The sequence below is a fragment of the Desmodus rotundus genome, chromosome 3 (assembly GCF_022682495.2).
Source record: "Desmodus rotundus isolate HL8 chromosome 3, HLdesRot8A.1, whole genome shotgun sequence".
NCBI lineage: Eukaryota > Metazoa > Chordata > Mammalia > Chiroptera > Phyllostomidae > Desmodus > Desmodus rotundus.
The window spans coordinates 30,156,892-30,169,447 of record NC_071389.1 but is presented as its reverse complement, the minus strand read 5'-3'; the positions used below and the strand labels follow the sequence as shown (position 1 = coordinate 30,169,447).

Here is a 12,556-nt window from a genome sequence, read left to right as displayed (position 1 = left end):
TTACTATTACATTATTTATTTTTCTTTTTTAAAAATTATATTTAATTATACTATTACAGTTCCAATTTTTCCCCTTTTTCCCTCCTGTACCCAGCATCCTCTGCTCTCTCAGGAAATCCCCGCACAATTGTTTGTGTCCATTGGTCATGTGTACAAGTTCTTTGGCTACTCCATTTCCTATACTATACTGTACATCCCCATGCCTATTCCATAACTACCTATTTGTACTTCTTTAGACCCTCATCTCTTCACTCGTTCCCCCACACCCACCTCCCATCTGGCAACCATCAAAACACTCTCTGTATCCGTGATTCTGTGTCTATTCTTGTTTCCTTAGATTCTTTTTTAGATTCAATTGTTGGTAGATACGTATTTATTGCCATTTTATTATTTATAGTCTTGATCTTTTTCCTTCTTTTTCTAATTTTAAATAGTTTGTATATTTATTTTTAGAGAGAGAGGAAGGGAGAAAGAGAGGAAGAGAAATATCAGTGTGGTTGCCTCTTGAGCACCCCCTACTGGGGACCTGACCCCCAACCCAGGAATGTGCCTTGACTGGGAATAGAACTGGCAACCCTTTTGTTCGCAGGCTGGCACTCAATCCACTGAGCCACACCAGCCAGGGCTTTTTCTTTTTCTTAAATAAGTCCCTTTATCATTTTATATAATAATGATTTGGTGGTGATGAACTCCTTTAGTTTTTATTTCTTATCTGGGATGCTCTTTACCCTTCTATTCTAAAGGACAGCTTTGCTGGGTAAAGCAATCTCAGCTGTAGGTCCCTGCTTTTCAGGACTTTGAATATTTCTTGTTAGTCCCTCCTAGCCTGCAACATTTCTTTTGAAAAATAAGCTGACAATCTTATGTGAACTCCCGTATAAGTAACTAATGTCTTTTCTCTTGCTACTTTTAAGATTCTCTCTTTATCTTTAACCTTTGGCATTTTAATTATGATGTGTGTTAGAGTGGGCCTCTTTGCATCCCCCTTCTGTGCCACTCTCTGTGCTTCCTGGACTTGCATGTCTATTTCCTTCACCAAATTAGGAAGTTTTCTTTCATTATTTTTTCAAACAGATTTCCAATTTCTTGCTCTTTCTCTTCTCCTTCTGGCACGCTATGATGCCAATGTTAGATCGCTCAAAGTTGTCCCAGAGACTCCTTGCACTATCCTCTTTTTTGGGATTCTTTTTTCTTGTTGCTTTTCTGATTGGTTGTTTTTTCTGCTTCCCTGTGTTCTATGTCATTGATTTGGTTCTTGGCTTCATTCACTCTACAGTTGTTTCCCTGTATATTGTTCTTTACTTCAATTAGTGTATCCTTCATTTCTGACCAAATGTTTTTTATGTTGTCAAACTCTGCATCTGATAGATTGCTTATTTCTGTTTTGTTTAGTTATTTTCCTGGAGTTTTTATCTGTTCTCCTCTTCTAGTTGAGCCTTGATTGCTGTTGGCAGGTCAATGAAAGGGATTTACCCAGGCCAGTCAGCTGCCAAGTACTGACTGTGACCACTAACCACCAACCTCCTCCCTCTTTAGAGGATCCTCCTAGCAGTGGCAGGGTGGTGGTGCTCCGATATAGTCCATAGCTGTCTACTGGGTGCTCAGGTTCTAGGGTTTCCCATGTGTTGCAGGCCAAGGTCAGCCACCACCTTTGTTCTGTCCAGGACCTCCCAGCATGAGCTGAAAGGCAATCTGCAGATGGCTGTTACTTGTGTTAGGTTTGGAGTTTCTTAGGCAAAGCCACCTTGTGAACCTAGGCTAGCTGCTGCTAGGGCTAGGCCTGGACCACATCGCAAGAGGTATTGGGGTTGGGGGTTCAATGAGACTAGCTGTTGCTTGTTTGAGAGGATTTAGGAAGTTGTGAAGCATGAGCTAAGACCAGCCATTCAAATGGGAAAGTCACGGTTAACAGTTTGGGTGGGGTTGTAAGTTGGGTAGCGTGGAGCCTTGGGAAAACACCAGAGTGGGGCAAACAGTGTGAGCCAAGTTGATGGAGTCTCAGATATGGCTCCTGCCTGCTGGCTCTGGCTGTGTAGGAAGAGGATTTAGAAAAGGAGCAATGGCCGCTGCCTGCCATTCTATTTGGGAAAAAAACTGTCCCCCAGCTCTCACCCTGATGCCAGACACTTCACTTCCTCCCTGTATGCCACTGGTTCCTTTTAAGCTGCTACTCTGGTGCTGGAGCTCAGAGGGAATGAATCTGAGTAAGTCCTTGTGTGGGTCTTCTAAGAGAAACTGCTTGGGATTCTAGCATTTTCTTTCATTTACTGAATCCCTGCTGGTTTTTACAGCCAGAAGTTATGAGGCTTATTTTACTGGCCCTGCAACCCTGGGTTGTGGGACCTCGTGTGGTGCTAGGAGTCCTTGCTCCCAAGATACCTCTCCTGGATTTTTATCCACCACATGTGGATGTGAGACTAGCCCATCCATTTGCCTTCCCCTCCTTCCAGTCTTGATGGATGTGGTTTCTTTAATTCCGTAGTTGTCTGACTTCCATTGAACTCAGTTTCTGATGGTTCTGAGTGATGGCTGTTCTATAACATAGTTGTAATTTTGACGTGGTTGTGTGAGGAATGAGCTGTGTTTACCTACGCCTCCATCTTGACTGGAAGTCAAACATCTTTTCATTGGCTTATTGGTCACTTATACATCTTCTTTGAAGAGAAACGTATTCAAATTTTATTTTTAAATGGATTATTTATTTGTCTTTTTATTATTGAGTTGTAAGCATTCTTATGTATTCTAAGTGCAAGTCCTTTGTAAGATATACGATTTGTAAAAATTTTCTCCCATTCTCTGGTTTCCTTCCCTTTCTTTATGGTATCCTTGGAAACACAAAATTTTTTAATTTTGATGTTCAATTGATTTTTTCGGTTGTTGCTTGTGCTTTTGGTGTCATACCTAAGAAACCATTGATTAGTTCAAGTTCATGAAGATTTATTCCTACACTTTTTTTCTAAGAGTTCTATAGTTTTAGCTCTTATACTTAGGTCTTTGATTAATTTTTGAGTTAATTTTTTATGTGGTGTGAGGTAGGGGTTTGCCTTTATTCTCTTACATGTGGTTAGCCAGTTATTCCAGCACGATATATTGAAAAGACTTTTCTATTGGATTGTCTTGGCACCTTTGTTGAAAGTCAATTGACCATAATTGTTAGAGTTTATTTCTAGCCTTTTAATTTTATTCATTTATCTATATGTCTGCCCATATCTATATGTCTGTCCTTATCTGTATGTCTATCCTTATGCCAGTGCCACAGTGTTTTAATTTACCATAGCTTTGTAGTATGTTTTGAAATCAGCAAGTGTGAGTTCTCTAACTTTGTCCTTTTTTTTTTTCATTTTGAAATAGGGACCTTTCTCATCATTTTTTAAGTATATTTTATTGATTTTGCTGTTACAGTTGTCCCATATTTTCCCCTTTATCTCCCTCTGCCTGGTACCCACATTCCCTCCAGCATTCCCCTCCTTAGTTCACGTCCATGTGAACTAAGCCACCTTGGCTTTGCCATGGCTTGTACATGTAAGTTCTTTGGCTTCTCCATTTTCTATACTCTTCTTAACCTCCCCCTTTCTATTTTATACCTACCAATTATGCTTCTTATTCCCTGTACCTTTCCCTCATTCTTCCTCCTCCCTCTCTCCACTGATAACCCTCCATGTGATCTCCATTTCTCTGGCTCTGTTCCTGTTCTAGTAGTTTGCTTAGTTTTTTTAGTTTTTGTTTTTTGAGTTCATTTGTTGATAGTTGTGAGTTTATTGTCATTTTGCTGTTTATAGTTTTTCTTAAATAAGTTTTAATTTTTCATAGATAAGTCCCTTTAACATTTCATATAACAAGGGCTTGGTGATGTTGAATTCCTTTAACTTGACCTTCTTTGGGAAGCACTTTATCTGCCCCAACATTACAAATGAAAGCTTTGCTGGCTAGAGTAATCTTGGATGTAGGTCCTTTGCCTTTCATGACTTTCATTATTTCTTTCCAACCCCTTCTTGCCTGCAAGGTTTCTTTTGAGAAATCAGTGATAGTTTTTATGGGAACTCATTTGTAGGTGACTCTCTTCTTTTCTCTTACTGCTTTTAAGATTCTCTCCTTAACTTGGTCTTTGGCAATTTAATTATGATGTTTCTTGGTGTGTTCCTCTTTGGGTCCAACTTGTTTGGGACTCTGAGCTTCCTGGACTTGTATGGGAGTGTCTGAAATTCCTAGACTTGTATGTCTATCTCCTTCTCCAGGTTGGGAAAGTTTTCTTTATTATTTTTTTCAAATAAGTTTACAATTTCTTTCTCTTCTTCTTCTCCTTCTGGCACCTCTGAGATTTGAATGTTGGAATGTTTGAAGTTGTCGAGAGGTTCCTAAGCCTCTCCTAATTTTTTTGCATTCTTGTTTCTTCATTCTGTTCCAGTTGAATTTTTTCCAGTTTATTTTTTCCTTTTGTTCCAAATCATTGATTTAAGTCCCAGTTTCCTTCCTTTCACCATTGGTTCCCTGTATATTTTTCTTTATTTCGCTTTGTATAGCCTTCACTACTTCCTTTATTTTGTGGCCATACTCAATCATTTCTGTAAGCATCCTATTTACCAGTGTTTTGAACTCTACATCTGATAGGTTGGCTATTTCCTCATCACTTAGTTCTTTTTCTGGAGTTTTGATCTTTTCTTTCATTTGGGCCACATTTCTTTTTTTTTTGGGGGGGGGGCCACATTTCTTTGTCTCAGTGCACCTGTTATGTTATAAGGGGCAGAACCTTAGGTATTTGCCAGGATTAGGCAACCCACTTCGCTGCGTTGTGGTGCTATATTTGGGATAGAGGTCAGAAAGGGAACAGTGCCACTTGCTTGGCTCCAACTCTGCTTTTAGTCACTTCCTCCACTTCCCACAAGTGAATTGCTTCCTTCCAGGTGCTGCCCTGGTGCTGATTCCCAGGTGGGTGGGCTTGTGTATGTTCTAGGACCCTGTAGGCTTCTCTAGAAGATTCTCATGTGAGACTGGCAGTTTCTCCCACCTCTGCAATCCCCACAGATTTTTACAGCCAGAGGTTTTGAAGCTTTAGTTCCTCACACTGGAACACTGGCTTGCACAGTCTATCTTACTCCCCAGTTGTCCTTCCCGGTTTATCCACATGCAAATGTGGGACCACCTTGCCCTGCCAGTCCGTCAGCCACCCCTTTGCCGTGCATCCAGCTCTGGCTGTCCATCTCCACCCCTACTACTAGTCTGGATGAATGTTTCTTCTTTAACTCCTTGGTTGTTGGACTTCCATACAGTTTGATTTTCTGGCAGTTCTGGTTGTTTTTTGTTTTTAAATTGGTGTTATCCTTCTTTGGGTTGTTGAGGAAGCAAAGCAAAGCTATCTACGCCTCCATCTTGGCCAGAAGCCTGTACTTTTTAAAAAGAATGTGTTTGGCTTTGGTTTCTTGAATTTTATATGAATTTTAGGATCAGCTTATTAATTTCTACCAAGAAACCAGCTGGGTTTTTGATAAGGATTACATTGAATTTGAGATCAATTTAGAGAGTATTGCCATTAACTAGATTAGGTCTTTTAATCTTGAACATGAGATGGCTTTCCATTTATTTAGGTCTTCATTTTATTTCAACAATGTTTTATAGTTTTCAGTTTTTTGCACTTTGTCAGTTAAATTTATTTCTATTTTATTCCTTTTGAACCTATTGCAGATTGAATTTGTTTTCTTAACTTTATGTTTAAATTTTTCATTGCTGGTATAGAGAAATTCAGTTGATTTTGTCTGTTGATCTAATAGCCTTTACCCTTGCAGCACTCATACTTTGTTTTTTTGTGAATTCCTTGGGATTTTCTATATGTAAGATCATGTCACCCCGGTCAGGTAGCTAGCTGAGTTGGTTAGAGCATAATCTCAATTCTCCAAGATTGCAGGTTTGATCCCCAATCATAGCACATTCAAGAATAAACCAGTGAATGCATAAGTAAGTAGAACAACAAATAGATGTTTCTCTCTCCCTTCCTCCTTCTCTCTCTCCCTCTCCCAGTCTCCTTCTCTCCATCTCCCTTCCTCTATATAAAATCAATAAATGAAAATAAAAATGAAAGATCATGTAATGTGTGGAGATCATTTTACTTTTTCCTTTCCAATCTGGGTACCTTTTATTTCATTTTCTTGCCTAATTGCCCTGCCTAGAGTCTTCAGTACAATGTTGAATAGAAGTGGCAGTCTTGTCTTAGTTTAAAGCATGATTTTGATTCTCATTTCTGACAAGTTTTAAACTTTAGTGATATTTCTAATTCCTTTCTATATGATTTTACTTGGTAATGTAGAAAGTGAACTGTCTGTTGCTATTTTTTCCATGTGACTGGAATTGAATAGACTTTTGTTCCAAAGTACTTATCAGTAATAAGTTATTTTGATTTTCATATGCAAATCTGAAATCTTATTGTTATTTACAATCTACTAAAGTCCTACATTATAAATCCAAACCCTTAAAATAATATAAACACATTTCTGGTTTTACAGAGTTTATTTTGAGGTGACTCAGGATAAAAAGGAAATTATAGGGTTTTAAAATTTTTTTTCATTTATTGATTTCAGAAAGAGAGAAGGGAAGGGAGAGAGGAACATTGATCTGCTTCCCCACTCACTATATGCATTCCCTGGTTGACCCTTGCATGTGCCCCAACCAGAAATTGTTCCCGCACACAACCCTGACATTTTAGGAAGATCTTCCTACTGAGCCACCTGGCCAGGACACAAATTGTAGTTCTAATACACTGATAGAAATGAAATATAAATATTACGGAATGAGCCTGGTTCCCTTATTGTTTCAAGAGCCATTTTTGTGGGGAAGCAAAGGTTAGTTCTCCCTGATGAAAAACGTAACCCCAACAGCCTAATTTCTCTTAATCAGCTATAGAATTTTGTAAATGTATCTGTCTTTTAAAAATATTTTTTTCAACTATGCCAACTTTGTGATATGTTCTGTAATTTAGATAATCAAATAGCCTTCAAATTTAATACGGTTCTTCAATTTCAAAGGATTGCTGCTGGGTTTAGTATTTCAGCATTTCATTTACCATCAAACCAACAAACACACATTCAGTCTCTATAATGTGCTAGAGCTATACTGGATACTGAATGTGAAGGTCATTAAGTCCCTGTCCTCAAAAAGTTCACTTTCTAACATTGAAGAATAATTGTTCACTTTTCATGATTTTATAAACTTTGCTCACCATGTACTTTATTTCCACATTTTTTTTTTACCTGGCTAGTTTACCTGGCTCATTTTGTTGTAGGAAAAACTAGGTTCTTCTTGCTGACACAGTAAAGAGTTACAGATCAGCAAGTCTATTAACGTGCAAAGTTTATTAGTGATAAGTTTTCATGGGAGAGGATGGGCCTAGCCAACATGAGGGTGAAAGGCTTAGGCTGCAAAAAGCATCAGGTCTTTTGTCCTGAGAACTTTTATAGTTGAGGGATGGGGTGAGGGAGTTATATATTGATTGGTGGGTAAAGGTGGTAACAGCTTTCCCCAGGGACTGACATATGTGTGGAGGGTTATTTACCCAGATTCTTATCTTGCTCCATACCACCTTTTGGTATCCATTGTAAAACAGATGACTGGAGGCAGTTAATCAAAGTTGAGGCAGTTACCCAAAGTTATTTATGGGCTCTTTTTGTAAGCACTAGAGACCCCCTCTTAAAACAGATAGTGACTAGTGGCAGGCAGTTAACCAAAGTTGTTTTATGGGCTTTTTCTTTGGCACTGTAGACCTCCTCCTCTTTTCCCTTCTAGACCTTGGGATAAATACAGTTTCAAAGGCTTTTTCCCGGTTAGTGGAAATGATACATACAGAATTTCAAGGGCTCCCTCCTTGTGCTATCATGGTGTTTCTGTGATGTTTGGAACACCTGGCTATCTTATCGGCCCTGGCTCAGGACTGCTGAGTCAGTGGGTGAGATATGTCTCCCTCTCCCTCTCTGCCCTAGTTTAGTATCTATCCTACCCAACAGTTTCTCTTTTGATTATTTCCCAGGACCTTAATTGGCTTTCCTATTTTCTGGGTATAGACATTTTCCTTGAAGTAGGACTTTACAATTCATTTTGGCTATAGCAGCTTATTGAAATTTCTTCAGAGAACAATGTATACAAGAAGTTAGCAAACATTTTTGTTCAAGGGCCATATACAATCTCTTTTTTGGCATTTTCATTTTTGTTTTTTTAAGTAACTCTTTAAAGTGGAAAAATAATTCTTAGTTTCTAGGCTTATACAAATAGGCTATAGTTTCTGACCCCTGATCTATACTACCTTTCTGAAAATATATGTTGCAGTCTCTAACTCCAACTAGATGATCCTTGCAGAAAGGATTACATGGTCAAATAAATTTGGCAAGTGTTTTTTGTTATATCATTCTCTTGGATGTTTATAAGGCTCATTAGCATTTCAAAGACTTTTAAAAGCCCTCTGTACACTATATATAAGCACTTTTCTTCTAGGAGCTTTGTGAATTTGGGCGTGGTATACATTACCCACTTGTATTCCATAGAACTAGTTTTTCAGAAAGCCTACCTGTAAGAAAATCTATCTCTAGATTATTTCTTGATATTAATTTATAATTAATCATAGACTTGTTCTTCCTCTAAATTAACTATTGGGTTGGCCAAAAATTTAATTTGTATTTTTCCATATGATTGCTCTAATAGCACTTAATTGTCTTTAACTTCATTTGAAACAATTTCGTTAGATTGTATTGTGACAGTTATCATATCAGTGTGCATTTAAAAAAACATTGTCCTGGCTGGTGTGGCTCAGTGGATTGGGTACTGGCCTACAAACCAAAAGGTCGCCAGTTCCATTCCCGGTTAGGGCACATGCCTGGGTTGCAGGGTGGGTCCTAGGCAACTGATCAATGTATCTCACTTGTACCTTGATGTTTCTCTCCCTTTCCTTCTCCTTCCTCCTCTCTCTCAAAAAATAAATAAATACAATCTTTTTTTAAAAAAAAAAACATCAAAATTGGTGAATTTTTGTGTAGCCATTTTAATATTGAAGATGGAAGAAAATATACAACATTTTTGGCATATTATGCTTTATTATTGCAAGAAAGATAAAAACACAACTGAAACACAAGTAAAGATTTGTTTAGTGTATGAAGAAGGTGCTGTGACTGATCAAACGTGCAAAAGTGCTTTGCAAAGTTTCATGCTGGAGACTTCTCGCTGGATGATGTGCCACGTTCAGGTTGAAGTTGATAGCAATCAAATCGACACATTAATTGAGAACAGTCAACATTATACCATGTGGGAGATAGCCGACATACTCAAAATATCCAAATCAATAAAGTTATTGGTGAAAATGAAAAAATGTGTCTTTTATTTTACAGAAAAAAACATACGGACTTCTTGGCCAACCCAATACTTTATCTACATCAACTTGAAAGTTCATTTAAAAATGTTCTATATACTAATGTGACTGGACTGTGAGGTTGAAATTTAAACATGGAAAAAGAACCATAGAATCTGATTTCTCAGCAGTTTTCTCTATTATCATTTTATGACACTGCTTATTTGTTTTCTCTTCACCAGGAAAAATGGGTTGAAGTTGCCTCAATGAAAGTGCCTAGAGCAGGCATGTGTGTTGTGGCAGTCAATGGACTTCTATATGTTTCTGGAGGTCGATCTTCCAGCCATGATTTCTTGGCCCCAGGTACTTTGGACTCAGTCGAAGTTTATAACCCTCATTCAGATACCTGGACAGAAATTGGTAACATGATCACCAGTCGTTGTGAAGGAGGTGTTGCTGTACTATGAAATATGAACTATAAGAGAATACAAGAAACATTTTGAAAGTATAGGGTCTGACCTTTTGCAAATCACACACATACTTGGTCATAGGACCTTTTGATTCTGTTGAGTTTTTCATTTATTTGATAGATAAATGACTAGAGGATTATTTTTCTAAGAATTTGAGTGAGAAGGGATATGGAATATATCCTAAAGTAATAAAGAGGTCACAAAAATTTTCCAAGTTTACTAACAGAAATACTATTTATGTTCTAGAATTGTCCAGTTAGGAATAGAGTCCTATTTGTAAAAATGATTTGCTAGAAACTTCTTGGCAAATAGCCCCTTTAGTGGCTTCTCCAGTGCTATTTAAAAGCTGCAAAAGGACCCTTCTGTGATGTAAGAATAACAATGAAACAGTTTAAAGATGTGTATAGATTCATGATTCAATGCAGAACACAATTTCCATGACCATAGTTTAACCTACAGCAAAAAGCCAGTGAAACTATTTCCAACTTTTATGTGATGCTAGGAGTTTCACTAGCCCCAAACTTTTTTCTTTTTTTTAAATATATTTTAGTGATTATTCTATTACAGTTGTCCCATTTTTCCCCCTTTATTCCTCTTTGCCCTACACTCCCCTCCCATCTTCCTTCCCTCCCCTTAGTTCATGTCCATGGGTCATACACATGTTCTTTGGCTTCTCCATTTCCCATACTCTTCTTAGCCTCCCCCTGTCTGTTTTATACCTACCATTTATGCTTCTTATTCTCTGTACCTTTTCTCCCCATCCTTTCCTCTCCCCCTCCCCACTGATAACCCTCCGTGTGATCTCCATTTCTCTGGTTCTGTTCCTGTTCCAGTTGTTTGCTTAGTTTGTTTTAGTTTTTGCTTTTTTAGGTTCAGTTGTTGATAGTTGTGAGTTTGTTGTCATTTTACTGTTCATATTTTTTATCTTGTTCTTTTTCTTAGATAAGTCCCTTTAACATTTCATATAAGGGCTTGGTGATGATGAACTCCTTTAACTTGACCTTATCTGGGAAGCAATTTATCTGCCCTTCCATTCTAAATGATAGCTTTGCTGGATAGAGTAATCTTGGATATAGATCTTTACCTTTCATGACTTTGAATACTTTTTTCCAGCCCTTTCTTGCCTGGAAGGTTTCTTTTGAGAATAGCCCCAAACTTTTTATTGGCAACAGTTATACTGGGAAAGACATGTGGGAAATACCTAGCTATTTATATAGCTATTTATTTATATATAAGTTTTGACCTGTTGATAACAGCATAAAAAAGCTTATGCTCACTTATGTTTTTTGTCTTGACACTGAGGACGCAAGTGGGTAATTAAGAGCAGGTTCATAGTGATAGTCCTTTATTGTAACAGGGGGATAGGGCCCAGTAGATGGTATGTACCTAAGAAATTTCTTCCCTATTTTCTAAGTAGTCACCAAAAATATTTGGCTTTGGGAAGATGGAATTTTATTAGATCATCAAGCTTTGTGAAGCTTATTTGTACTTAGACAAGCCTAAGTAGGAGCTTACTATGAAGCTACTGCCTGGCTTGGAGAAGATGGAATTGTAGATGCCTGTGAAAATCCTTACAGACACTGACTCGTAAGTATAAAATGAAAGGCTTATGAGCCAAAACTACTTCTCAAAACTTCTCATTTCCCCCCATGAGAAGCATTTTAAAGAATTGTTCTCTATCTAGTTCCTAGAAGAAAATACATGTACATCATCACTTTTATTTCTACTAGTCAGTCAGTTGGAGGCATTTGTGTTAAAGATGTTGCATACATTTAAGTTTACCTAGCTGATTCCAGGATTTGATTAGTATATTCCTGATTCCCCCTTTTCTTTACTAAAGTCCTTGGGAATATTGTTATAAGCATCAACAGCTTATTTAGATAGAAAACTCTTGGTAAGCATTAAAGACTCAGTCAGCTTTCATGTCAAACATATTTGGATTGGCCCACAAGGATACTTTTCTTCATAACTTAACCATATGCTTGTATTAAGAAAAGCTTATGTAATACAGACAGAAAGCTCTGAAAGTCTCAAGGGTCAAGATACCTGGTTGGGATCTGTAAAATGTCAAGGAATGAAGTGTCAAAATAATTTGTAGACTAAGCTTACGTGCCTTTAATATTTCTGGTTATAGAGAATCTGCACTCTGATTCAAAAGAGATTTACAAAATGTTCCTATAATTTAATTCTCATTATTACCTGGCAACCTAAAATGGCATCGCGAGGGGAGGCATTATGTACTGCTCTGGCAGAAATGCAATGTCTAGACAATCAGTGTTTGGGCTTAATAGGTCCAGATGATCCCTGAAGATAGGTAATTGTAAATATGCTGTTTCCTAAGTAATGGCAAATTGCTTTAAAAAGAATGCACCAATAAAGTATTTTGATTTTTGCTTTTCCTTCTGAGAAACATCTTCTGAATAATACGCATTTTCTTTCCTTTATTATCAGGCTGTAGTAAACTGTTCTCTATGTTAATAAAGAAGGATCATGTGGTGGTATCAGCCACGTTCTTTAACTGGTAAACTTCTTAATGATCTGAAAAGTTCTAGCTCTATGGTATTTTTATGTATATGTATAAAATATATATAATTATTATTTTGCCTAGGGTTGCTGGAATAAAGTACCGTAGAAATATAAACAACAGAATTTACGGTCTTAGTTTCAGAGGCTGGAAACCTGAACTCAAGGTGTTGGTAGAGTTGATTCCTTCTAAGGGAAGCAATCTCTTAGCCCTCCTCCTTCTGAGGGCTAAGAGAGAGGGATC

The 12,556-nt window shown here is 37.6% G+C and overlaps 1 protein-coding gene across 3 annotated transcripts in view; it reads left to right on the top strand.

Moving 5' to 3' along the window:
* Positions 1 to 12,323, top strand: part of IPP (intracisternal A particle-promoted polypeptide) — a 39,389-nt gene extending 27,066 nt beyond the window's left edge. For all 3 annotated transcript variants that reach the window (XM_045204257.3, XM_045204256.3, XM_024571145.4), the window contains one exon: positions 9,562 to 12,323. In XM_045204257.3, coding sequence (XP_045060192.2) covers positions 9,562 to 9,786 — 225 coding nt within the window. In that variant the 3' untranslated portion in view covers positions 9,787 to 12,323. The remainder of the gene's footprint in view (positions 1 to 9,561) is intronic.
* The last annotated feature ends 233 nt before the right edge of the window (positions 12,324 to 12,556 follow it).